The following is a 27,415-nucleotide window of genomic DNA, read 5'->3' on the forward strand; positions in this document are numbered from 1 at the left end:
AACATAACCAGCCTGAAACTCAATCTTTTGGGTTGACAAAAGAATTGAGAGAGGCTGACAAGGAAGGTTATTCCAGACCTACCATCTCGCAGAAGGGAGCCCCACTGGGTCTAAAATACAGAGTTGGCCAGGGGCCAGACCCTCTTGGTTCATTGAGCCATCTGAAGCCATGTCTTCCAACCAGGTTAATTGTAAAGAAGAATATCTTCTGGTGGTCAGCATGGCTCAAAGACACAGGGGACTGCTCCCTGGGGTAGTGAGCCTCCCATCTCTACCTAGAAGTCTCATTTCAGATCAATCTTTGATGGATAATAAAAATAATCAGTTCCTATACTCCTCTGTGCCAAACCTTTATAGATATGTTACCACTCCTGGTCCTCACAAAGACATGCAATGTATGGGGATTATTGTCACCACCTTATAAATGAGATTAAGCTACTTACTCAAGCTCAGAAAGCCAGTAAGTGACTGGCACAGTATCAGACCTGAATCTGATACTTCACCATACTTTGCCTTCACTCTCAGCAACATTGAAGGTGGTAGTGGTAAAGCCATTTTTATGGAGTGTTACGTATGTGTCATGCACTATGCTAAATACCTCACTGTATTATATCATACATGCTTCCCATAAAACCCATAATGGAGATGCTATCACTCCCCATTTTACAGATGAAAAAAACCAAAGCATAGTTAAGTAATTTGGATGAGGCTAGGTACCTGCTAAAGGCCAAGCTGGGATGAACAGATGTTTCCCTGTCTGACCACTGAGGGGCACTATTTTCAACACCTGAGGCACCCTCTATAGCATCAATACTACTCAGAATTCAACTCCATTTAGCCGCATCTATGCAACCAATATGACAATATATGCTTTGCACCTGATGCCATGTTATAGGACCTGGCAGGGAAGCAAGGATGGAAATTGGCCAATAGGAAAGGAGATGCCAAAGAGGGCCTCCTCTCCACCAGCCAGGGTGGTTGGGCATGGCAGCCATGTCTCCTCCCTGTCCATCCGCCGGAACACTGACCTCTGGATTTCTCTCTTGCAGCCCCTCGGTCACACTACCTGGCTGACAGCGGTATGTTTGACCTGCCCTGCCTTCAGCCCATCATGTTCTATGAGGGCCAGAGCTGAGTGGGCTGCACTTCCCCCATAGCTCTGGTGACTCTATGTTGTGGGTATCCCAGCATAGTCCTGATCTCAAACAGTCCGCTCCATTGTATTGATCAGATTACGGGCCTCGGTCTGGGGCTCTGAAAACAGTGTTACCACACACAGCAGCTCCAAAAGAATAAGAGCGCAGGCCTCCCCCACCTGCCTGTCTGCCAGAGCCTCCTATGACCAGGACACCAGGGTCTATCATAGAACAGATATGTACGAGGTTACGGCCAGAGGAGAGCGCACCAAGTGCCTCTGTTGGGCCTGGCATTCTGCCTAGGTGAGGCAGGCAAGCTGCAGATCTGGAGCAAAGCAGGAAAGGCCGGCTGCCCCAAGTTCTGCCCCTTGCGCATCGGATGGGGAGTCATAGGGCCACATGTAGCCAGGTCACCTTGGGGAAAAGGCCCCCTGGCTTAGGACTCCTGGTAACTACTCTTCTCCTTTTCAGATCCCCTCATCTCCAAATCTGCCTCCCTGCCTGCCTACAGAAGAAACGGGCTGCACAGGGTAAGAGGGACTCCACAGGGGGGACATTGTCCCAGATGCCAGCAAGCCCAGCATTAGCCGTGCTGGTGATGGCCGATAGGTGAAACCCTGGGAGTGGAGATGGTTGGACTGGAAAAGCCTGATGACAATGACTGTCCTCTCCCTTACAACCCCTGTGTGAAAAGGGGCTCCGGGGAAAGGTGAGAAAACAAATACTTCTTGGGCAATAATCATGTGCCAGGCACTCAACTAAGCACTTTCCAAGCACTAACCCTTTTAATCTTCACAAATCAGGGATGTAATTACTACCATCACCCCTATTTTGTGGATGAAGGAATGTAAGCATGGAGAAAGTAGATACCTTCTGCAAGCTCTAATACCTAGTAAGTGGTAGAGCCAGGATTTGAGCTCAGGCCCCTGACCTCACTGCCTACACCAACTGCCATGCTCAAGTGGCTTTTTACATGGCTTGCAGTCTCCTGAGCTCTTTGACAGCCTGTGACGGGCTCGAAAAGGAAAAAAAACATGTCAGAGAAGTCAAAGAAGAGAGAATTTAAACAAAAACCTGAGTGCAAGGAGGGACTTCCCCATGGGTACTTGAAGGTCTGCACTATCCATGCAGATGGAGGAAAGAGCTAGTTCCTTAGCAGGGAGTATGCAGTGGGTCTGAGCCAACAAGCCCAGGATGGAGCAAACAAGGCCATGAAGCCACACAGCAATGTTATTAGGGCCTTGCACACAGTGTAATGACTTCAGAGGGTTTCTGGTAGGTGTGCAGCATGATCCAACTCAGAGTTTCAGTGCGACGCCTCCAGCTGTTGAGTGGAGCAGAGACTCCAGAGCAACAACAGTAGAAGCTGAAGATGGACTCAGACTATTTCAGGGCACACTGGTATCAGCAGCCCCTGCCCACTGAGGACCCTAGCCTCCGTGTGCTAAGAGCTCACACATTCATTCATTCAGCAGATACTTAGTGGAAGCCTTTACTACGTGTCAGGTGTAACTCTGAATGCTTGGAATGTATCAGTGACCAAAACAGACAAAAGATCCCTGCCCTTTGGAGCTTATATTCTAGTTGAGATAAATGTAAAGCACATTGTAAGTAGCCAACAAGTCCACACATACAGAATGTGAGAAGTTAGTGATGTGAAAAAGAAAAAAGATGAGCAGGAAGAGGAGGCCTAAGAGTTTGTGGTGGGGACAACATGCACTTGCAGTAGGATTGTCAGGGCAGCTCTGATGGGAAGAGGGGTGTGTGGGCAATGAAAGAAAGCAGGAAATGAAATTTACCAAATCAGTGGGTGTATTCCTATTATGGGCAGGGACTAGTGAACTAGCAGTAAGTTAAATCTCCTTAACATGAAATGGGGGCTTCAGAAAGGGCCCCTGTTCCTACAGCCCTGGTCTACTTTCTGGAGATGGGTGAGTGCCTCAGGGAGGCAGAGGCCAGCTTATCTCAGGCCAGTCCTGCCTCTCTGTCCCCTGCAGACACCCAGCGCAGACCTCTTCCACTACGACAGCATGAACGCCGTCAACTGGGGCATGAGAGGTGAGCGCTGGCCCTGCTGGGGTCTGCAGGAAGAGGGCCCCTCCTAAGACTTCCTGAGACTCCGGATGCGCTGCTCACAACTGCAGCTTGACCTCCAGCAAACAACTGCTGCAGATTCTGCTGCCAGGCTGGACTCTATCCTGTTCACATCCCACTTTCTCCCTTTTCCCTGCTCATCCTGCATCCTCTAGAGTCCTGGGCCTTGGGTGATCTCCAGACCATCTGTCCCATCTGGTTCTCAGAGCCATCACAGAGCACCACTCCCCTTGGACTGCTAGGCTAGAGCTACATGCCAGTCTTAGTGGAGGGAAACACTCAGAGCCAAATGCACTTTGTTCCCAATAAAAATTCTATGTTCTCTGCCAGGGAAGCTTTCATGCCAGCCTTCTCCACTTCCTATTATCAGGCCCAGGGATGAGGGGCCCCTTGGACTCATGTGCTTCATGATCTTAAATTCTTATTTCATTTTTTTTAATTTCCTATTTTATTTGTTTCAAAGCAGGAGAGAGAAACAGAGACAGATAGAGACCTCCCATACACTGGTTCACTCCTTAAATACCTGCAACAGCCAAGACTGGGCCAACATAAGCCAGGATCGCAGAATTCCATCTGGGTCTCCCATGTGAATGATAGGGAGCCAACCACCTGAGCCATTATCTGCTACTCTGAAGGCCATTTGCAGGCAGCTGGAGTTGGGAGTGGAGCCAGGACTCAAACCTAGGCATTCTGGGATGGGATGTGGGCATTCTTAACCACTACACCAAATGTCCACCTCAGATTCATTTGATTTCTGTTCTACATATCTCAAAAGCCATTTTTCCCTCTAAAACCATCTTAAGAGCAGCCCAACTCCTATCTCCAGCCATCAGACTCAACCCAGCCCTGATTATTCTCCAGGGTAGATTCAGCAAGGACAGGACTCTGGATGGACAAGAGAAGCAGATGGACAGAGACCAGTGTAGTATGCAAAACAAAGACTGATGGACTCCATTTTGTGTGTCTCTTTTCTCTTTGCAGAGTACAAGGTAAAGGACATGCACTGTCAGTGGAGGTCTCCAGGATTCTGGGAGTTGCCACACTGGGGACAAGCAGGAGGATGGCAGCACCATCTATGCAGAGAAGGGGACACGGATATTTAACCACAAGGGTTCTTTCAAGACTAACATTTCCTGTCCCTCTTTGGCCCACTTTCCCTGACTCCTTCCCTAGATCTCTTGCCCACTGAAATCAAACAGCTTGCCTGGACCTCAGAGACTTTCTGGGATTTGACAAATATTAGACACTTACATGCAGGAACCCTTGTACCAACATGAATACCAAATGCCACCAAGCATACCCCTAGCAATATTAGGGGGTTCTTCAGGGCCTTGCTTTGGGGAGAAGGTGCCTTAAGGCTACTTGTAAAGCCTAAGGAGGTGAGACCCAACCCTTCCTCCAAACACCATCAATGGCCCTTTCTGGATAGAAGAGGGAGCCTAGATACAAAATACAGCTGGAAGGGAAAAGCCCACCACCCTCCCCAAGGTAGAAACACCCCACCCCTCTCTTCTTAGATCTACCCTTATGAACTTCTCCTGGTGACCACAAGAGGCAGAAACCGACTGCCCAAGGATGTGGACCGGACCCGCCTGGAGGTAAGTCTGGAAAACTGAGTGGGAGCCTTTGGGTTTGGAGGAATTCTAGGAGTTTCCTGGTCAAACCCAGCTCAGGAGGAATGACTGAAATAGACAGCTAGCTTTAAGGTCACAGATCTTATTAAAAAAAATCAGAGACTTGAATCGGCTGCTCAACCCAAGGCACTCCCCACTGTTCTAGGCTGCCTCCTCTTCAGTTCAGTTAGCACCTGTTGCACTCAGCGACTTCTGGCTGTGCTGCTGTAGACATGGGAGAGAACTAGATTTGTTCCCTGCCTTCCACAGACCCACAGTCTCAGGATTTTACATAAAACTAGTGCTTATGGTAGGGTAATTTGGAGGGGGCAGCTCTGTGTAGAAAGTCAAAGCATAAATTCGTATCAAATCTGCCTTCCTAGGGTCAAACTCTGACTCTGCCATCGCTAAGTGGGCATTTTTAGTTAAGTGACAACCTTGCTTCCTTGATTCTTCCTCTGACCTCTCCTACCTGATCTTGTACCCTGAGTGCAGATCAAGCATCTGTCACTCTATTTTGTATCAGTTAATTGACTTATTCATTTCCTCTACCTGACCCCGAGCCTCTTAGGGACAAAGATTATCTGTCATCTCCCATAGTGTTTGGGCTGGAGAGTTGTCAGAGATATTTGTGGTACTGAATGCAAGCTTCCAAAGGAGGCAGCTCAGAGCTCCTTGGTAAGAGTCTATGCACCACCCTTGACCCTAAAGAATTCACCCAGGGTGGAGGGTTTTGGCAGAAGAAGAGGAGTGTACATGGACCAGGAAGCTCTTCAGCTCTAGTATGCTGGGTTAGCAGTCCAAGGAAGTAGACAATTTTCTCCATTTGCCACAATGGTCTCCAAGACTGTGGTGCTGAAGGGGACAGCTCCCACAGTAGCTCAAAGAGGCTGGTGTAAAGGTGTGAAAACATTGTCCAAGGCACTCAGAAACTCAGGCCTGAAAAGCTCAGATTCACCCAGGGGGCTTTTTAAAAATGCCATACAGGGACCCCATCCTAGACCAGTTAAATTAAAATCTGGAGAAACAGCTGAGGCATAAGTATTTTTAAAAAGCTCCCCAGAATATCTCATATGTAGCCCTAGCTGAGTCATTGAGCTAAAGTTGCTGCCCTCATGCCCTGTGCCAGTTCAAGGAGGGGAGTGAAGAAGATAGACCACAGCCATGTCCTGAGGGGTCTCAGGGTATAGATGTCCGTTCATCCAAAAAATAACCATCCAAAAAAATCATCCAAAGATTAATCTCTTTGGCATGCCAGTTTCTGTTGCAGGTGCTTACAATATATCAGTAAGCAAAACAGAGACCTCTGCCCTCTTGAAGCTTGCATTCTTGTGTAGGCAGACATAAATAAAGGATACAAGTTTAAAAAAAAGTGTTAGGATGTGTTAGAAGGCAATTCAGACCAATGGAGAAAGTAAAAGAAGGGCAGAGTGAGAGGGATTGGGGGTGACAGGGAGGGGCAAATTGCAGTTTTAAGCAGTGGTCACAGAGGATCTCATTAAATATGTGACTCCTGAGCAAAGACTTGAAGTCAGGGAAGGAGTCAGCCATGCTTTTGTAGAAAGAAAGGACACATGGGCCGGCGCCACGGCTCAATAGGCTAATCCTCCGCCTGCGGTGCTGGAACACCAGGTTCTAGGCCCGGTTGGGTCACTGGATTCTGTCCCGGTCGCTCCTCTTCCTGCCCAGCTCTCTGCTATGGCCCAGGAGTGCAGTGGAGGATGGGCCAAGTGCTTGGGCCCTGCACCCGCATGGAAGACCAGGAGAAGCACCTGGCTCCTGGCTTCAGATCAGAGCAGTGCGCTGGCCACAGCGCGCCAGCCGCAGAGGCCATTGCAGGGTGAACCAATGGAAAAGGAAGACCTTTCTCTCTGTCCACTCTGCCTATAAAAAAAAAAAAAAAAAAAAAAAAAAAAAAAAAAAAAAGGACATATCAAGCAGAGGCAGCAGCCAGTGTCAAGGCTATGATGCAGGTGGGAGCCAAGTATGTTTGAGCACAGCAGAAGGAGACAGTGGCTGGGCTCACATGAACACAGAAGAGATGAGGAGGGGATGAAGTCAGAGGAAATGGGGACCAGGTCATGCTTCATGACAGACATGTGGAAAGACAATCACCATTGTGAGAATGAGAAGCAATTGAATCTGAGTACTTTCTAGTTGCTGCCCACATGCTGAGTGTGTGACCTGTGTTTCTCTCACCCTCACAGTGCCCAGGAGATAGGCCCCAGGACACTCCAATTTCAGCAAAGGAAACTGGGGCTCAAGAGGGCTTGAGTAATTTGTCCAAGGCCACACTGCCTGGTTCTGAAAGCCATGATCTTGACCTTTCTGCTATGAAGTCAGATTTCAGGTGGGCAGGGCTCAGGAGCACTGAGAACTTGAAGGAGGAAGCAGTTTAAGCTGGCCCTTAGGGGAAGGAGAGAAGAGAACCCATCATCTCCCCTCAGTGTGTCTCACTTGTGAACATGTTGCTTGAGACTGAATCTACCATTCCTGTATATCAAGCCCTATAAAAAAATTTTTGGACACAATAGAGAAAGCCAACCAAAGAATCAATAGTACAACGTCCTTCAACAACAACAAAAAAATAGCAAGTGAGACTAAATGGCAGTTTCCCTCAGCTATTACTATGGAAGGAACAGAGCAGAGAATTCCCTCTTACCCACATTATCTTTAAGCTCTCACTTGAACAAATAAGGACAGGCCAATAGCATGGGGAAAAAAGGAGGGATGCTGTAGGGGTCTAACAATCAAATTTGATGTACGGATATGGTTTGTATCTTTGTTCAAACAAAGCAACTGTAATATGATGGCTGTGACACAATTAGAGGAATTTTATTAGAGACAAAAATTAGGTAATTCTGAGAAATTATTGTCAGATTTTCCTAGGGCTTCTCATGGCACTGTGGTTATGGGAGAAAGTATACACTATATTTTGTGATCCATACTCAAATCTATGGGAATGGATTGACTCAGTCTCTAGGCTTTGCTTTAAAGTACATTAGCAGGATCAACAAGGCAAAAAGGGTTAAGCTGCCACTCGCAGCCCCAGCATTCCAGTTCAAGTCCTGGCTGCTCAGCTTCTGATCCAGCTTCCTGCTAATGGGTCTGGGAATGCAGTATATCATGGCCCAAGTATTTAGCTTCCTACCACTTTTGTGGGTGACCCAGATGGAATTCATGGCTCCTGGTTTCAGCCTGGCCTACCCCTGGTCACTGTGGGCATTTGGGAAATAAGCCAACAGATAGAAGATTCGATCTCTCTCCCCCCCCCCTTCTCTAACTCTGCATTTTAAATAAATAAATAAATAAAACTTTTCTAAAAAACAGAGTACATTAATTAAAAAATAGACAGGTGCAGCAAAAGTAACAAGAGCTTGATAATATTTCAATCTGGGCAATGGACATGTGCCTTGTACTATTTGTCTCCCTTTTGCATATTTTTGATTTTTTTCAGGATAGAGATCTTTATAAGTTACAAAAATTTGTATATAAATTATATAAATATATATATAAATATAAATCCTGTACATTATTAATGTGGTTGACCCAGGAGGGCAGTGAGAGTAAAATGCATATAGAATCTAAAGGCCTAGGCTGTGGCTTCAGCTCAGCTTCCTCCTCTCCCTCCCTCTTGGACAAGCAAGAATTTTCATTTTCTGACTTTCGGTTTTTGCATCTTTCAACTGGATAAAAATAGTTGCCAGTATTCAGAGTGTTCAGTGGACTAAATGAGAGAAATGAAAGTAAACATGAGTTTTAAACTATTGAGAATAACAAAAATGCAATGTAAAGAATTACTGGTGTTATTAAATATGGTCAGGTATGGGAAAGTCAACTCGAAGTCATCAGCAGCCAAGGATATCGATCAGACTTTCACCAAAAGTTACATGAGCTTAAAATTCTGGAAATGTGCCTAAAATATTAGTTCATGGTGACACTAGGCCAGAGAACTAGCTCATTATTATGTGGCAGTGTACAGAATTCTCAGTGAATGGTTTTCAGTACTCAGTCAGTTAACATAATTGCTACCAACAGGTCAGCTCAATGAATCCAGTCAGCTTGCAGGCAGGATAAATGCCTTACATTTACCATTTCAAACTTAATTTTAAGTTTCATTTAGAATAATTTCAACCTGCAGAAAAGTTGAAAGAACAGTAAAATGAACATCTACCTACCTGCTAAATGCACAAATTGTTAACATTTTGTCACATTTTAAGTGCTGTATTTTTTTTAAGATTTAAATAAAATGCTTATTTATTTTCTTCTACTTGAAAGGCAAGAGTGACAGAAAGAGAGAGGAAGAGGGAGAGGGAAAAGGAGAAGAGGGAGGGGGGAGGGAGGGGGAGGAGGAGAGGGAGAGAGAGAGAGAGAGAGAGAGAGAGAGAGAGAAAGAGAGAGAGAAAGAGAGAGAGAAAGAAAGAATGTATTCAGCCACTGTCTCACTTCCCAAATACCCACAAGAGCCAGGGCTGTGCCAGGCCAAAGCCAGGAGCCCAGAACTCCATCTGGGTCTCCCACATGGGTAGCAGGGTCATCATCCACTGCTTTCCAGGATGCATGGATAGGGGACTGGTTCAGAGATGAAGGTTCCAGGACTGGGACTGGCCCTCCAATATGGAATGTGGACATCCCAAGCAGTGATTTAATCCACTGCACCACAATGTCCACCCCAAGTGCTGCATATTTCTAACTCTAAAAGCTTTTGATGATCTGTCACATTTTTATGGTTGCTGAGAAGGGATAGAGGGCAGAAAGGGGAGGGGTGGGATTTGCCATGGAACACAGATCAATGTTTGCTCTTGTGGTGTCTTTGTTTTCATATAAAAAAGAGATAAAAGGACATTTCAGTGGTTGAAAACTATGAGCAGTAAGATTACTTTTCTGCATTGACTGGCCTGATGAACAGCAAACTTCCAAATCATTTGTAAAGATATCAATAAGAAGAACCACACCCTAAAATCCTGCAAAAGAGGAGTGGTATGGCATTAATCCCTGTACACTTCCAAACTAAAATGCATGGGGCAGGGACACAGAAAGGTCAAGCAGGGTGCAGGAAGGGTGCTGAGGGGTACTGAGTCATGGGCAGCAGCGACCTCCCCAGCCAGATCAGCCAGGGCGACATTGATTTCCACATTCATCCATTCAACACCTGTGTACCACACACACCTGCCAGGGTCAAGGCCACCTCCCAGACTGCACCTGACCTCCTCATGCTGTTCTCTCCCTGTCCACACCCTCTCCTCCCTACAGCGCCACCTGTCCCAGGAAGAGTTCTACCAAGTCTTCGGTATGACCATCTCTGAGTTCGACCGGCTGGCCCTGTGGAAGAGGAATGAGCTCAAGAAGCAAGCTCGGCTGTTCTAAGCGGAGGCTCTATAACTATATATATGCATTTCTACAAAGATAGCTGTAAAATCTCAACACAGAAGCTTGGTGTAACCCTCTCTTGTATAATGGGGCATGTTGCCTGCCAGAGATTCACTTTTCTGTACTGTCGGGCAAGCCTGCACCATCAAGATATTTTTATGCTCCTTACTCCCTCTTTTCTAAGTGCTGTGGGACCTGGGAAGGGATTTGAGGGGACTCTGTCCTTTGACGGGGGATCCTTTTTATATCAAAACATCTGTCCTTCCTAACTTGAGTCCCCTAAAGTCCAACTCTCATTCCTAGAAAAGGTGCCTAGAGACACCTCTCTTCTCTCTGCTTCTTGGCCCTTAGTCCAAGGCTCCAGCACTGATACTGACCATGGGATTTTCACATCTTATTGGCCCCAGAGGGGCCCTCCCACAGGAGGATACACAATGACCTCCTGAACCACGGAGCGCTTTGGAGATCCCAAGAAGAATTTTCTCAAAATCCCCACTTAGGAGCTCTCTGGGGGATGATGCACTTGGATGTATGAGCCTCAAATCCACTGGCTCTTCCAGTAAACAGAACTGAATAGGGCCCTGATCTCTCCTCAGCTCTTCAACCCTCCTCCTTCTGCCCCTTGACCCTAACCTCTCCCTTGTCCAAATCCAGAATCCATGGTAGGAAAAAAAAAGGCACTTCCCTTCCCTCCACCACTTCCAACTGGCCCCTTTGCCTGGCCCGGACTTAGAGGACCAGAGGAAAGGAGAGGAAGCTGGGTGTGGGAGATGGAGCCTGGCACCTGTTGAAATCTGAGCTGCAGAACCCATTGGGACCTCCTCTTCTTCACTGCTCCCTGCAACTCCCCACCCTGACCCTTTCAAGGAGAGGCCCAGTACAGCAAGCAGCCTGTATTCTTCAGCCTTATTACAATCTATGTGCCTGACAACTCAACAACCACAGGGCTATGTTCCCACCTTAGCTCCTACCCAAAAACTAGACAAGCAACTCTCACCATGGTCTGGAGGGAGAGTGGGCCACATCCAAGAGAAAGGTCCTAGTTGGTGCCACTAGTCCTTAGCCTAGCAGAAAAACCATCCCAGACCCCACCCATCCCTGCTCCTGCTAAGAAGTTGGCTGTATCACACAAAGAAACTTCAGAAAAACAGTTGCTTATAGGATTCCCAAGTGAAGCAGTGGCCAACACTGCTCATGGTCATCCCCACTTTCCCCGTGGCTGCCTTTTCTGCCTCCTTGCCTTCTGGAACACGGTGGAAACTTAAACTTCTCTCCTCCCTTCTCCAGCCCTGAGTTGGTAATGTTCAGTGGGGGCTGTTCCTGCATGGAGATGTCTTGAGTCAGACCATTTTGAGGTCTTGGAGGAAGGATGAAGAAGTGGAAATGACAGTTACGACTCTGAAGACTCTGGTGATGTGAAGTGGCCAATGTAGAACTGACTTCAACAAACCCCCACTGAGCACCTACTGCTGCTGCACACTTGCTGAATATGGGGCACTGAATGGGAGAGGGGGGACACTGGGATGAGACACCACAGGCCCTGGGCTTAGAGACAGTCTACTCATCATGGGTATCTTAAAGCAGTTACCCAGACATGATGGGTGTAAGGAAGAAAGTGACAGGAGAAGGCGTGAGAAAGTGTGTGTGTGTGTGACACTGAAAAGGCATATGCAGTTCATGCTGACCAAGAAAAGCTTTTGGGAAGAGACTGTATTGAGCAAAGTTCAGGAAGTATCTGTGTACACTGGGAGGAGACTGTATGTTGAAAGGGTGATAGGGTGAGGGACCAGAAGGGAAGTCTAGTATACTCACATTTAAAAGTCACCCCCCATAACTTCTCTCTTTGGCCAACGTCAATAACTTCCCTGACCCTTTAGAAATGTCCCCAGTCAGACACAATCATTGAAACTGCCTCATTATCACTGGTTGAGAACTTGGTGAGATGGAAGAGCTTTTGTTATTGTTGTTGAATATTTTTGTTTCCCATAAAAGCACACCATTTCAACCCAAACCTCTGTCCTTCTGTGGTTCCTAGTGTGAGTGGAAGTGAGAGCCTGAACCATGCACATTGTTCAAAATAAAAGAACCTAAAGAACAGCTACTGATTTGGCCTGCTTCTCTTCTGTAAAAAGAGTCTGAGGAGATCAGTGTTATTGATGACTATGGAATGTGGGGTTCCTCGGGATGGCAGAGGATCTTCCAACAACAAATGAGGTGAGGTTCTGTCATCAAAAATATTAGGAAGAATAACTCCTCATTATCAAGTACCAACAATGTGCCAAATTCCAGGCTGAGGACGCCACATCTATCATCTCCTCTAAGCCTCTGTAATGAGTGGCACAAGAGGTGGCCATTATTAATAACATCTCCAGCTCATAAAGGAAACAGCTTTGAAACAAACACGTGATTACCACAGGTAAACTGGGGGCCGGCGCCACGGCTCACTAGGCTAATCCTCTGCCTAGTGCCGGCACCCGGGGTTCTAGTCCCGGTTGGGACGCCGGATTCTGTCCCAGTTGCTCCTCTTCCAGTCCAGCTCTCTGCTGTGGCCTGGGAGTGCAGTGGAGGATGACCCAAGTGCTTGGGTGCCTGCACCCCATGGGAGACCAGGAGAAGCACCTGGCTCCTGCCTTCGAATCAGCGCGGTGCACCGGCTGTAGAAAAAGAAGATCTTTCTGTCTCTCACTGTTTAACTCTGCCTGTCCAAAAAAAAAAAAACAAACAAACAAACACATGATTACCACGGGTAGAACTGGGGTCAATTCTAGCCTGTGTGACTGGAGAAAAACCAAATGACCCTTTTTCCAGGCACAGCCCTTTCAGCTGTGAGTGAAGATGGCTTTAACAATGAGAACACGTGTCACTGTGCACAACCAGAAGGGCACCGTGCAAGGTAGCAAATCCAGCAGCTCAGTGACGCAGCTGAGATTCCAGGTTCTCTGCCTCTATTTACTCCACCATCCTCGGCATTTTGGCTTTTGTCCTCAACCAGTGTGTCGCCTCATGCTTATAAGATGCTGCTGTGGCTCCAGGTATCATGTCCTCACCCAATGATATCACAAAAGAGGGAAGAATTTCCCTTTGCATATCTACTGTGATCAGATATGCCGCTGCTCAGATTCGCTACCCAGATCTAGGCACCGTGTTCATGCCCTTCCTGCAGTGAAGGCTGGGAAACTGAGTATTTGACAACTTCATACTCAAAAGTAGGAGGGAGGGTCCCTGACAACAAGGAAGACAACAGCCAGGCAGAAAAGGAATAACCTCCCAGTAAATGAACCACAATGCTTCTGCCACAGCCACTGTGCCACTAAAGACAGGATTGTGCCCCTTCCTTTGTAGACTCACGATGCACAATGCCAAAACTCATGAGAGGTCTTACAGTACCTTTATGTAATCCATAAACTAATTTCACATGAACTCCTTTTAATAAATGCTAGGCTTACTGTATTTCTTCTAAGATGCACGCTCCTTTCACTTTTTAACAACTCCAAAGATGAGTTATGCATTCATTTTTCTAAAAGATTTATTTATTTATTTATTTGAGAGGCAGAGTTACGGACAGTGAAAAGGAGAGCCAAAGTGGTCTTCCATCCGCTGGTTCACTCCCCAGATGGCTGCAATGGCCGGAGCTGTGCTGATCCAAAGCCAGGAGCCAGGAGCTTCTTCTGGGTCGCCAATGCGGGTACAAGGGCCCAAGTGCTTGGGCCAACTTCCACTGCTTTTCCAGGCCATAGCAGAGAGCTGGATTGGAAGAAGAGCAGCCAGGACTAGAGCCAGCACCTGTATGAGATGCCGACACTGCAGATGGAGGATTAACCTACTGCGCCGCAGTGCCAGCCCCAAGGTGTGCCTTTAAAATAGCTCCTTTCCTGACTTCTCATTCTATGCCCACAGCAGGAACTGATTCTGTCATCCCCATTGCAGCCACTCCAGGCAGGTGACTCAAATGTGCAGAAGGGTACTCGAGAATGTGCCTGGGACCCTGTCTGTACCCACATGCAGCTAGCAAATACTTACTTACTCAACACCTGCTGCCGGGCGCCACCCTAAGGATACAGTGGTGTGGGAAGCTCTCCTCAGATACCCTGGACTGAAGGAGAAACAAATTGCAAGTAAACAGGAAAAGAGGTGGCACAGGAAGTTAACTGCCACAGAGAAAACCAGTAGGGTGCCATGAGAAGGGAGCGGAGAGGAAATCCCTTCAGAAAGTGGGACTGGGAGGACTCTGGGGACAGGGAATATGCAAAGGCACTGGCGAGAGCATGCAATTGGCTTACGTGAGGAACTCAAAGTGCTAGTGAGGATGGAGGGAAGTGGGAGATGAAAAAGCTGGGCAGGCAGGCAGAAGCAGAACATGCAGAGTCTACCAGGACACCCCTCATCCAGCCAGGCTTTCCAGAGATGATCTGTTTTGTGCTGCGGGTATTAACGTGGATGTAAGGAGAATTGCTGTAAACCTTGTCACTCAAAGTGTTGTCCCTAGTCCCCAGCCGGAAACATCAGTATCACCCAGAAGAGGTGAGAAATGCAGAAAATTTCAGGCTGCACTCAGACCTGCTAGGTCAGCATTTGTGTTTTAACATGGACAGACACAAGGAAAGCTGTGTGACCAACCTTCTGCAATTCTAGAAGGGAGTATTTTCCCCAAAGACGTAAATCCTGTGGACACTGGAAGGCAACATTGCATGAATAATACAAAACACAACTTTTGGGGGCCCAGAAATTACAGAAGGTTGGCATTCAAAGCTAAGCGATGGCCACACTTTGCAGCCAGAAACAGGCTAACAGAACCCTGGAGCAGTTCAGCACCAGGGGCCAGGTGCCCAGTGCAAAAACACAGGGGCAGGCTACGGAAGGTGCGAGCAGCTGCAGCTGACTGCTAAACAGAGTCCAATGCGGAGTAGATAGGCTGCTACTCAGCACTGTTAGCAAAATTCAAGGGGGAAAAGCAGTGCTGAAACGAATAGCAATTAACCTCAGAGAATTATGCCAACTCTGTTAATGGCACCCATGGAATGAAGTTTTAAGTGTATCGTTCGGCATCACCCTTTGAATGGCTCAAACTCCTGACCGTGTAGGAATAAACACCTGCTTACACACACAGCTGCTGCCAAGCTGGTCAGAAGCCCTGGAGTAAGACTCCAAATAAACAAAATCCAGAGGCTGTGAGGATGAGCGCCAGCCCCTGCTTGCCACTAGGAGCCCTCTTGCCTCTTTCTCTGGCCTGGTCCTGTGTGACTGGCACAAGGTCGCAGACAAGAGACACCAAAGGTCAGCAGCTGCCACCCATGGCTATTCCTCAGGGCCACATAGGGCCAAATGTGCTGATAAATCCAGTTTTAAAAAAATCACACGACCTCTCTGCCCAGAACCAGACATGCTTCCTTCTCATGGAGACCTACCCCAGTGTTTCCCAAATTTCAGTCACTCTAGCAACCACCTTCACAATTGTCAAATGATCTACTGAATGATACTTACATAATGTTTTTTTCTTTTAACTGACCTGATGTTTCTATTTTACTTTTAAATGATTATTTTTAATTTATTTGATATAGTGACAGAGAGAGAGAGAGAGACATTGTTCATCTACTAGTTCAACTCCCCAAATGCCTGTAACAGCTGGGGCTGGGCCAAGCTGAAGCCCGTAGCCAGGAACTCTATTCAGGTCTCCCACTTGGGCAGCCGGGACCCAAGTACTTGAGTTATCATCAACTGCGTCCCAGGATGTGCGTGAGCAAGAAGCTGGACCAGCACTGTAGCCAGGACTTGATCTCAGGTACTCTGTGATGGGATGCGGGCGTTGTAAGCAAGTTTAACCCACTGTGTCACAATGCCCTCCCCTGATGGCTCTACCTCAATATCAGTCAGGTTATAGTAGGATGGGTACTGTGTTTTTAATACAAATTCAAATAAATTCATAACTCTCCAAAGATGTTGGTCTGTGTAACATCCAGGTTTATCTCACAATTTCACCAGTAGTTTGAATTCCACACGTTAGGAAACATTGTTCTATGTGGTGGTAGTAGGAAGAGAGAAGGCAATTTATAGTCTCACAATGTCCTGGTGGTATTGGTCTTCAGGGAGCCCAAGAGAAACAATGCTGCAGGGAGGGGCCGGCGCTGTGGCAAAGTGGGTAAAGCTGCCGCCTGCAGTGCCGGCATCCCATATGGACTCTGGTTCAAGTCCTGGCTGCTCCACTTCTGATCCAGCTCTCTGCTATGGCCTGGGAAAGCAGTAGAAGATGACCCAAGTCCTTGGGCCCCTGCACCTGCATGCGAGACCTGGAGGAGGCTCCTGGCTCCTGGCTTTGGATAGGCACAGCTCTTGCCATTGTGGCCATCTGGTGAGTGAACCAGCAGATGTAAGATTTCTCTTTCTCTCTCAGTCTCTCTCTCTCTCTGCCTCTCTGTAACTCTGCCTTTCAAATAAATAAATAAATCTTTTAAAAAAATGCTGCAGGGAGAAGAAAACACGGGAGGCTCAAGCAATCAACTGCAGCCCACGTCCAACAACAAAGACTCCTATGGCATCAGGTGGACACGCTGTCCCTTGAGCTCACTGAGGTTTTCACTGGACATGGTCCCTTATTTCCCTGTTCTTCTGGGCTGTGCAGCCTTTCCCTGTGGGTACTGCCATAAGCTGCAGCAGGGGCATCATATGAGGAGACTTCAAAAAGATCTTGGAAAATTTTAATTGAAAAGATAAATCTACTTTGGTACAAGAATTCTGAAATCGATGCAGTATTTTTTGGTGTGTATTTCTTGTGAACTTTTGGATGTCCTCTCGTAGGTCTCGCTTCCCAGTGCACTTCTCAGCTGAATCGTGCTGCTCCCCAACTTCTTACATCTAAGTCCTACCCCTCAGCACTTGTATTTTGAGAAGAGACTTGTAAAGGGGTGACTGAGTTAAAATGAGCTGTTAGAGTGGGCCGCAGCCCATTGTGACTGGTGTTCTTATAAGACGAGTAGATTTGGCATTGTGGTATAGCAGGTGAAGCCCCGGCCTAAAGTATTGGTGTTCCATATCAGAGTGCCAGTGAGAGTTCCAGCTGCTCCACCTGCCCCACTTTCTATCCAGCTGCCTGCTAATGCACTCAAGAAGGCAGCAGAAGATTTCCCAAGTGCTTGGGTCCCTGCCACCCACATGGAGACCAGGATGGATTTCCAGATTCCTGGATTCACTCTGACCCAGTCCTGAGCATTGAGGCCCTTTGGGGAGTGAACCAGCAGGTGGAAGATCTCTCTGCCTCTGTTTGTCCCTGTCACTCTGCCTTTCAAGTAGATAAAAAACATATTGTTTCAAAAGAGAAATTTGGACACAAAGATGCTGTGGCACACATGCCCAGAAGGCCAACCATGTGAAGAGGCAGCACTTGGGCAGCTACCCACAGCCATAGAGAGAGGCCTCCAGGAAACCAGCCCTGTGCTGTAGCCTCACTACTGTTTAAGCCACCTATTCCGAGGTATGCTGTGATGGCAGCCCTGGAAAACTCATCACCAGGAGGAATTAGGCTCACAACACAGGAGGAGCAGCATGTCTGTAATGGTTTGTAACGGCTGAATGATGTAGGTCAAGTGTAGCAACAGCAGCAGTCCTGCTCTGCCTTTGAAGGCTGTGCCTCTATGGCATGCTGAGATCCTGTGGTTTACGCAGACTGTGGGTGCCCTCTCTGGGCCATTTGTGGAACTGCAGGGAGACATGTGAACCCTTCTCACCTGCCATCTGGTGCTCCAAGGGCACCGGACCTTGGTGGCCCTCTTTGCTACTCATGGGGAGAGAGCACACAAAGACAAATATGACACAAAGAAAACCAGGAGAGGGAGAGAAAGACTTGTCTGCATTCCTGCATCCGAGCTTGCCTCAAAGCCAGCTTCACCCTCTGAGCAAATCACTCTCTTTTAAGCTGGTTTGAGCTGCAATTCTGTCACTTGCCACCAAAGGAGCAGTGACAAATGCACTAACTCCCGGGGTGAATTAATGCTAACAGTGGAGTCTCATATGCCTTCCTCTGCCATCTGTGTGAGGGAAAGTAACCACACTGAATTAGTGCAGGCATCTGTCCTCACAGGAGCACATGGTGGGACATGAGAACCACTAAGGAAACTGAGCAAGCATGTAGGAAGGGGCAAAGGCTAGCTTCAGTCCAAGCATTGCAAAGTGCTTGAAGGGCCTATCCCAGAGCCTTTTGGTTTTCATGGATAAAGGGCCCAGTGTCATACAAAAGTGTGCATCTGCCTTTGTAACACATGTGCTTTTTTTTTTTAAGATTTATTTTATTTATTTGAAAGACGGAGTTAGAGAGAGAGGTAGAGACAAAGAGAGAAGTCTTCTATCCGCTGGTTCACTCCCCAAATGGCCACAACAGCCAGAGCTGGGCCTATCTGAAGCCAGGAGCCAGGAGCTTCTTTCAGGTCTCCCGCATGGGTGTAGAGGCCCAAGGACTTGGGCCATCCTCTGCTGCTTTCCTAGGCACATTAGCAGAGAGCTGGGTCAGAAGTAGAACAGCCAGAACTCGAACTGGTGGCCATATGGGATGCCAGCACTTGAGGTTGGAGCTTTAACATGCCGAGCCACAGTACCAGCCCCAACACATGTGCTCTTGTCCACAGCCCAGCCAATCTGTCCTAAGAAAACAGCAGCCCTGTTCAGTTTCTTAAACCTACATACAAAATACACTGTCTAACACACTTGAGGATCTGGGGAGCCAGAAGCTTAAACCAAGCTTCAGGAACACAGGGTGTTTCTTTCCACCCCAGGGAAGAGGAACCTAGCAGGAAGGTGGCATTTCCATGGTTTGATTTGTGTAAAACTCCCTGCAGGGGGCAGACTGGGAATGTAGCCATGATTTCAGCACCCCTGAGTATTTCCATAAGCATCTGATGACTTCATGGAAAACCCACACTGATTGCAGAACCCACCCTTCTGCCAACAGGTCAGGCACTGCACCAAGCACATATCTTGTTTAATCCTCTGGGTACCACTTGCATTCTCATTTTACAACTGAGGACGTTAAGCACTTCGTAAGACATTCACCTAAGGTTTCACAGCTCTATATGGCAGAGCCTGACCTTGAACTCAAGGATGTCTCAAAGTCCATACACTTGACCACACACAACTAGCTCCCTAAACACAGTACAGCTGGCATTTGGAGGAGCTCACCAGGTGCCAGGCATGGCACCAAGCTCTCTACATACATGGTACCCTGTGTCAGAGAGGTGTTAGTAGCCCTAGTTTTGGAATAAGGAATTTGAGGCTGAGACAGGTTGAAGATCTGCCCTTGGTTGTACGGAATCAGGGCAAGAAAAAGAAATTAAAGGGATACAAATTGGGAAGGAAGAACTCAAACTATCCCTCTTTGCAGATGACATGATTCTTTATTTAGGGGACCCAAAGAACTCTACTAAGAGACTATTGGAACTCATAGAAGATTTTGGCAAAGTAGCAGGGTATAAAATCAATGCACAAAAATCAACAGCCTTTGTATACACAGACAATGCCATGGCTGAGGAAGAACTTCTAAGATCAATCCCATTCACAATAGCTACAAAAACAATCAAATACCTTGGACTTCATGGGAGATTTCTCTCCCTCTTTTGGCCTCAGCTTCCCTGTCTGACACAGAAGGGACCAGACTGGCTAATCGCTCAGGCCGCTTTCAGCTCTGTAGTTCTTCTAGCTGAAGGTTCACTTTATACCTCTTCAACCTGTTGTTAGCTGCAACTTAGGGATTTCTGGATTCTCCTGAAAACTCTGAAGATGCAGCCACTGCAAGGCTGAGCTGAACTAGAGCATGAGGGTCTGCTTTGCCACAGCCCCACCCTCCCCACAGCCTGCTTCATGCACTGCACCTCCTCTGCCTGCCCTGATGGTGCTCCAGCATGTGAGCCTCACCTAAGGAGTCTGGATGCTCTTTTCCTGGGGAAGGATCCTGTCTTAATCTTATTTTTTTCTGTAACAGAATCCCTGAGACTGGGAAATGTACACAAAATAAGTTTATTTAGCTCACAGCTCTGGATGTTGGAAGTTCATGGCAGGCACCTGCACCTGGTGAAGACCTCATGCTACATCAACACATTGTGGAAGGCAGAAGGGCATGCAGGCAAGTGCAGACGTGGCCACATTGGCCAAGAGAGGAAGGTGAAGAAAGGGAGCCAAACTCACTTGGATAACAACATGCTCTGCGGTAACTAATGGACCCTTCAAGAGCAAGAATTCACACCCATACCCATGAGTAAGGCGTTAATCCCTCTTAATGAAGACCCCACCACATCTCAACACTGCCACACTAGAGACCAAATTTCAACAAGACTTTTAGTAGAGGACAAGCCACATCCAAACCCTGGCTGACCTGAAGGAAGGGGCAGGCTTCTTGCAGTATTAGGCATAAAAAGCTCATTTCCCTGCAGACTCAGCCAGGCAGCAAGGCTCTGCTGAAAGTGGGAGGCATTCCTGGGTGTAGGCAGAAGCCCTGCGCCCTAGAGCAGAAACCTGTTCGGGAAAGAGGAGTTTACATCCATCCATGAAGCTCTGTCTCCCAGCAGCAGCCATTGCAGATCTCTATCTGCTGCTTTCCCTGGCCCAGGGTGGACCAGCAGACTTGTGCCATTCCTCTGGTTGGGGCTATAATGGCGACATTGTGCTGAGTGGAACAAGAGAGGTTTTCATCTAGCAGTTGACATCAGGCAGACACCCGAGCAAGGGGCTCTAGGGCTCACCCTACACAATGGAGCATGGGAGAGGGGACTGAGCCAAGGAGAAGCCGCACGTCCACCACAACATAAAGGCGTTTCTCACAAAGCAACGCACTGCAGCCTCACTTCCCTCGGCAAACAGACAGCAGATAAGACAATCCCAGACAACAGACAAATGGGACCCCCAGCACACGGGCACTAGCAGAAGCCAGCGATGGCAGACCCTCCCAGGTCCTTGAGCGTTTACTCACTGACTCACTCCACAAATACTGTTTACCACTCCCTAGGTGCTGGGAGCCTGCTGGGCTCTGGGGACATAGTGGGAAGCAAGACACAGAGCCCATGCTCATGGCATTTGCAAAGCGAGGGCCAGGGAGGGATGAGGAGAGAAGTAAGTAAGTTGTTAAAATACAGGCAACTCCTTGAGAGAGCTGAGATTCATGCAGCAATGGAGTCAATTCAGGAACCCAGAACCAAGACAGGAGTCTCCCAGGCTCTGTGAAGAAGCCACCTCAACTACTCTAAGAAAGAACTCGGACTCTCCACTGAGGGCCAAGGGGAGCCATCAAATATTTCTAAGGGGGAGGTGACATGGTCACATGTGATGGTCAATCTTGTGGCCATGGTACAAGCAGACCTGGACACAAGGTGATAGGTAAAGAGGGCCAAGGGTGCTTCTCTCCCTGGGACAAAGAGCCCTCAGCCGCCAGCATTTTCTTTCCCAGAGTTCCCAACTGCACCTGATAAGCTAAGAGTGAGACTGGGGAAGATCATTTGTTTTCATAAGACCCGGAGTAGGAGGGGAGCTGAAAGTTTTCTTCCTGCTATTGTTCACTGGGACTGAATATGGTATCTTTTCACAGAACAGGAGGTCTCCACATGGAATTCCTCAGATGAGCACCAGGCAAACCTGGAAAACTTGATGGTGAGCAAGAAGGAAACAGAAGATACACCGCAGATCCCAAAAACTGTAGTCTTGCATGGCACTCAAACCAGGAAACGGAAAGCAGAGGAAAAACCCAGACATCCACAATCTCCTGCCCCACCCCCATCTGAAGCTCACCACCTAACAGCCTACAGCCTAGCCAGCCCACTGCTCTGCAGGCACAGCCCACTGTTTCCTACCTCCAGGTCTGTGCTCTTGCTGTTTTCTTTGCCTGTAATGTTATCTCCTCATTGCATGTTCAAATCCTGGGCAACTCACTTGCTACATCATCCAAATGTCTGTCATCCATTACTGTCAATAGTGAGAAACTTGCTTTGTCTTGATGGCCTCTGAGCGCATGTGCTCTCTCCTCTGATAATGTGTGCTATAATTATTTTGTACATGTCCCTCTCCTCTCCCAGCATGGACATTCCTTGAGGACAGGGATCATTTCCATCTAACATGCATTCATGCAATAGGAACTTGCACAGAGTGCAATCAATGTAGCCTTGATGGGCTGATGGACAGCAGGGGTGGTTAGTTTTTAATAGTGACCATTGACCTCAATAAAGGAAAAGTACAGAAAAAAAAAAATGTATATGGTTAATCCTTGTCCAAAACCCCACAAATAGCTCCCTCATGGGTTATCCTGACAGCAACCAAACTGCAGTCAACCTAATCAACACTGCCACCTAGTGCTAGTGGACAGCCTGGGTAATTATCTACACCAGAACCACTAGACCCTGGAACTGCACAGGGACGGTGTCCTCCCACCTTTATATCTTACCCGGACCACAGCTCTGTTAGCTCCGCTCCATAAATTACTCCACAGACACATGTAATTCTCCTTAGCACTTGTGACTTTTCTGTTCCAATTCTCTGAATATACCTCCAACACCCTGGAAGGTGTCTGAAAGTTCTCTAAAAAGAAATCTCTGCAAAAGCCTCCATCTGTGTGTGCTACAGTAATGCTTCCTACTGTGCTTTAAAGATTGCTTTAAGTGAAATATTTTGTTTCTCAGAGACTTGGGGGGCTAGCCTGGGAACCTAACCACAGTTCTCAACCTGATTTCAAAAGTGTTTCATAGTACAACCTTTTGGGACTTGGCCCACTTGTAAATTGTTAGTCGGCCGCTATACAACTTAAACTGACCTTTTCAAATTGGAAAAGTGGGCAGGAACAGAGAGGAACTTGGAAAATAATAAAGGCTCACATTTGTAGAGCTCCTTAGGGTTTCTAAAGTGGGCTTGCATCATCATTTCATTTGCCCTCCCAACAGCCCTGTGCCATCTGTAAGCCTTCGGCCCTGCACCCGCATGGGAGACCAGGAGAAACACCTGGCTCCTGGCTTCGGATCAGCGCAGTGTGCCGGCTGCAGTGCGCCGGCCGCGGCGGCCATTGGAGGGTGAACCAACGGCAAAGGAAGACCTTTCTCTCTGTCTCTCTCTCTCACTGTCCACTCTGCCTGTCAAAAATTAAAAAAAAAAAAGAAGAAGAAGAAGAAGAAGAAGAAGAAGAAGAAGAAGAAGAAGAAGAAGAAGTAGTCTCCTGAAACACAAATGAACAAACAAGGCTGGCAGAATGGAGGTTTTACACTTACTGTGCAGTAAGAGCTTTGTTTTTAGACTCAAATCCATTGTTTTTTCGCTAAGCTTTTTCCCTCCCAGTACCAACACATATAGTAAACAAACTACTGACACTGTTTTGCAAAGACAAGGTTCCTTTCAATTTGCCCAAAAAAGCAACAGAGAAAATGTTCCCAGGTCAGGAGTATATAGGATGCTCAACTCCAGGCCCTCTCTTACCTTAGTGTCTTTGCACAAGGTGCTCTCAACACCAGTGTTCCTTTTTTTAAAAAAAATTTTTTTATTTATTTATTTGAAAATCAGAGTTACACAGAGAGAGGAGAGGCGGGGGGGGGGGGTGTCTTCAATCCAATGGTTCACTCCCCAATTGGCTGAAACAGCCAGAGCTGCGCTGATCCGAAGCCAGGAGCCAGGAGCCTATTTTGGGTCTCCCATCCAGGTGCAGGGGCCCAGTGCAGAGCTCTGGATCTGAAGAGTAGCAACCAGGACTAGAACTGGTGCCCATATGGGATCTTTTTTCTTAAAGATTTATTTTATCATTTGAAAGGCAGAGTGACAGATGGGGAGCCTGAGGGCATGGGAGGAGACTGAGATCTTTCATCTGCTGGTTCACTCCCCAAACGGCTGCAACAGCCAGGTCTGGTCCAGGCAGAAGCCAGGAGCCCAGAACTCCATCAGCATCTCCAACATGGATGGCATTGGCCTATGTACTTGTGCCATCTGCTGCTGTTTTCCCAGGCACATTGGCAGGGAGCCGGGTCTGAACTCCAGTGTGGGATGCTGGAGTCCACAAGCAGCAGCTAAACCCAGAGCTCAACACAGTGCCGGCACCTGTGAAGGGTCTTAAATTCAGACACAGGATGTTGTCTATAAATGAGTTGTGCCTGTTTCCACAGTGATCACAACGATAGAATGAAGAAGCAGACATTTCTCACATTTTAAATTTCAAATCTATTCCTGGGCCACACTATTTTCTATATATCCTGTAAGTATCTTGGTAAGAGCACAGTTATAGTACACTCTGCTTTGCGTCCTAAACGTGTTCAATGTGTTCATTTCCACAATGTCTCACTCCGTGTTGACATTTCTTCACATTTCAGTTGCAAGCAGAACTTCAAAGGCTGAAAATGGGCTATTGCCCACCTATTTCTCCAATTTCTAGAAAAGCTCTTCTTTTTGAAGATCTGTTATTATTATTATTTCTCTACTCTTTGACACCCTCATTGATACAGCCCCAGTGTAGCTCCGGGCCCACGGACTGCCCCTAGAAAGGGCTCAGAAAAGATCTGCCGAGTTGGGAGGGTAACCCAAAGAAAGGCGTAGCAGCCACCGGGAACCGGGCAGGAGAGAAAGGCGGTCTAACAGCCTTGGCCATCCGAGGGGCGACGGCCTAGGAGGTGAGGTCGTAAACTCCGCACGAGCAACAGGAGCGCAGGCAAAGCTGACTCCACACGGGGGCAGACAGCGGGTGCTCCATCCCCGCGGAGGGCAGGGCGTGGCGCGGGCGTGTGCGGGACACGGGACACCGGCCGGCGGCCCAGGGGCGAGGCGTGCTCGGGTCTATTCCGGGAGCAAAGCCGAGGGGCGGGCGCGGGCGGGGCGGGGGCGCTCTGCGAGCATCCTGTCTGGGGGAGGGGACCACAGCCGGCCTGAGAGCGAAGCGCTCCCGCCTCCACCAGCCGCTCCGGAGCCACTGTGCCCTGCTCTGCGTGCCCCGGGGGGCCGGGTCGACGCCGGGGCGACGCCATGGACCGAAGCCGGGGTAAGAGGAGCTACATGGTGCTCGGCGCTCGCACTTGTTGCGGCACAGGGTGGGGGAGGGCGACCCGTGGGGGAGGGCGACCCAAGGCCGGAGAAGAGGGAAAGAGGTGCCCGGAGGGGAGGGAGAAGATAAGCGGGCGGAGGGGCATGGTGCCGGGTTTACAGGTGCCTCCTGCTGCCTGCCCAACCCGGAGCCTGTCTGTCCCTCCTTGTCCTGGGGCTGAGTCGCTCCTGTGTGTGAAACTGAAGCTTTCCTACACAGGGATTCGTAACTTCATGAAAGATCCCCCAGAATTCTGGAGGCGGTGTGCTCCTCCCACCCATGCCGCTGGGGAAGAATGAAATGAAGTTTGCAGGTTGCGGTCCCCAGACCCCTTTCCTAGTGCAGCCACTGTGCGCGCTGGGGAAGCCCAAGGGTTTGGGGAAGGAAGGGCTCTCGAGCAGTCTGACCTGTGAGTGCGTGCCCCTGTGTGTCTGGGGTCTGGCTCTGTTCGCGACAGGCCTTGTGGCCCTGACCCAGTCCCTTCTTTCTGGACTAGTGCCACAGTTGAACTAGATGTCTCCCAGGCCTCTTGCTGCTCTGTTTTTCATGGATGAGCATATTTGGCAGAATTTTCAAACAAATAGTGAGACTTAGGGCAACTGGGTTTGATAGAAGCACAGAGAGCTGCAGGAGACAGCCGCAGTGTGTGTGTGTGTGTGTGTGTGTGTGTGTGTGTGTGTAAAGATGTGGCCTGCACGGGCATGGGGGCATGGAGCAGTATCCAAGGCTAAGAATGGAAATGCCGGATTCCTCACCCTCCAGTATCCAAAGAGCCTGCAGGTGTGAAGAGATCACAGGTGTGAAGGCACTTGGTGAACTGGCAAGTGCAGTGTCAACAATAAGCTGCTGTGAATGTTGGAAAATTCCTCACCCTCCCCAAACAACTTTGCAGCCTCTTCCATCTGCCTGTTTGTGTTGAGGTTCCTGGGGTGGAGAGGGGAGTGACCAGGAGGATGATAGGGAGTAGAAGGCACTGGGGCCAGGATGAGTACAGGAGCAGGTGGGGGGTCATTTCCCCAAAACCCCCGGCAGAAGCTCAGAGGGCCACGGGGTACCCCAGCTTCCGGTTCAGCCTCCCCAGCCACCCCTCCCTAACACAAAATGCAGTATATACCCCCTCCTGTGGGGCCCTGGAAGGGCAGCAGGAAGTGGAGGGCCTTCCGTTTGGCTCTTTGGGAACAGGCTGTGGTTTATAAAGCAGTTCTCACCTGCTTGCTGACTTCTGAGCAAGTGTGCAAAAAGTGAGCACACTCACAAATAAGGGAAAACAGAGAAGAGACACAGCTCCTGTGCCCACCTCTCACTTCCTCTATCTAAGGCAAAGAGCATGGTCCCCCGACCATTGTCAGACCCCTCCCTGTAGGAACGCACCTCCCTAGGCCTACCAGACTTGTGGAAAATGAACAGAGTGACAGTAACTCACTTTGCTTTAAATGCCTGGGGACCAATGCCTCTTCAGAAGCTTGTCTGCATAGCACTCCCCCAGGGAACCAGACCTCCAGGGAAACCTCTTGGTACTCAGAACCTTCCAGAGTTCTGCCCTCCTACAGACTTTCCTAGCCTGCTTTCCTTCTCTTCCATAGCTCTTGTCACAACTCCATAGAGTGAGTCATCTGACAACCTGTTTAGTGGCCTCTGCCCCTGCCCAGAAGTGATGGCTCTGCTGACACAGTGCCTGGCACACAGTAAGAGCTTGCTAGCAGTGGGTGAATTCGCAATGATGTGACTTTTTAAAAATCAAATACTTCTGGATCTTTACATCTGAGTGGTGCTTTGTGGTTTGCAAAGGAGTGGTTGGAATTCCCATCCTTGTCTTACTTTGGCTCTGGTTTCCTGAACATTTCAGGCTATCTTGAACAGGACCAAGTTACCTGTCTAGATCCTCAGTTTTCTACCATAATAATGCAGACATCTCATGAATGAAAGCAAATGTGACTATATTATAGAGTGCAAGATCTATACCTGTTCTTAAGATAACATCTGAGCCAGCGCCGCGGCTCACTAGGCTAATCCTCCGCCTGTGGCACTGGCACACTGGGTTCTAGTCCCAGTTGGGGTGCCAGATTCTGTCCCGGCTGCTCCTCTTCCAGTCCAGCTCTCTGCTGTAGCCTGGGAGGGCAGTGGAGGATGGCCCAAGTGCTTGGGCCCTGCACCCCATGGGAGACCAGAAGCACCTGGCTCCTGGCTTCGGA

The 27,415-nt window shown here is 48.5% G+C and overlaps 2 protein-coding genes across 28 annotated transcripts in view; both read left to right on the plus strand.

Moving 5' to 3' along the window:
• The window catches only part of ABLIM3 (actin binding LIM protein family member 3), a 123,027-nt gene extending 110,717 nt beyond the window's left edge, over positions 1-12,310 (plus strand). For 4 of the 25 annotated variants that reach the window (XM_070076286.2, XM_089336045.1, XM_089336047.1 and 1 more), the window contains 3 exons: positions 1,050-1,079; positions 1,608-1,666; positions 3,134-3,369. In XM_070076286.2, the coding sequence (XP_069932387.2) occupies positions 1,050-1,079; positions 1,608-1,666; positions 3,134-3,241 (197 nt within the window). In that variant the 3' untranslated portion in view covers positions 3,242-3,369. Of the gene's footprint in view, positions 1-1,049; positions 1,080-1,607; positions 1,667-3,133; positions 3,373-4,211; positions 4,220-4,747; positions 4,829-10,096 lie in introns of those variants that run through there. The other 21 variants (XM_089336048.1, XM_089336049.1, XM_089336050.1 and 18 more) reach the window with 11 other exon arrangements.
• A 12,552-nt stretch (positions 12,311-24,862) lies between these two features.
• AFAP1L1 (actin filament associated protein 1 like 1) overlaps positions 24,863-27,415 on the plus strand; it is a 65,837-nt gene continuing 63,284 nt past the window's right edge. For 2 of the 3 annotated variants that reach the window (XM_008255226.5, XM_017341176.4), the window contains exon 1: positions 24,863-25,181. In XM_008255226.5, coding sequence (XP_008253448.3) covers positions 25,166-25,181 — 16 coding nt within the window. In that variant the 5' untranslated portion in view covers positions 24,863-25,165. The remainder of the gene's footprint in view (positions 25,182-27,415) is intronic. The other variant, XM_089336064.1, reaches the window with a different exon arrangement.

Source organism: Oryctolagus cuniculus, chromosome 6, assembly GCF_051225735.1.
Source record: "Oryctolagus cuniculus isolate XC-2025 breed Fujian yellow rabbit chromosome 6, ASM5122573v1, whole genome shotgun sequence".
In the NCBI taxonomy this organism is placed as follows: Eukaryota; Metazoa; Chordata; class Mammalia; order Lagomorpha; family Leporidae; genus Oryctolagus; species Oryctolagus cuniculus.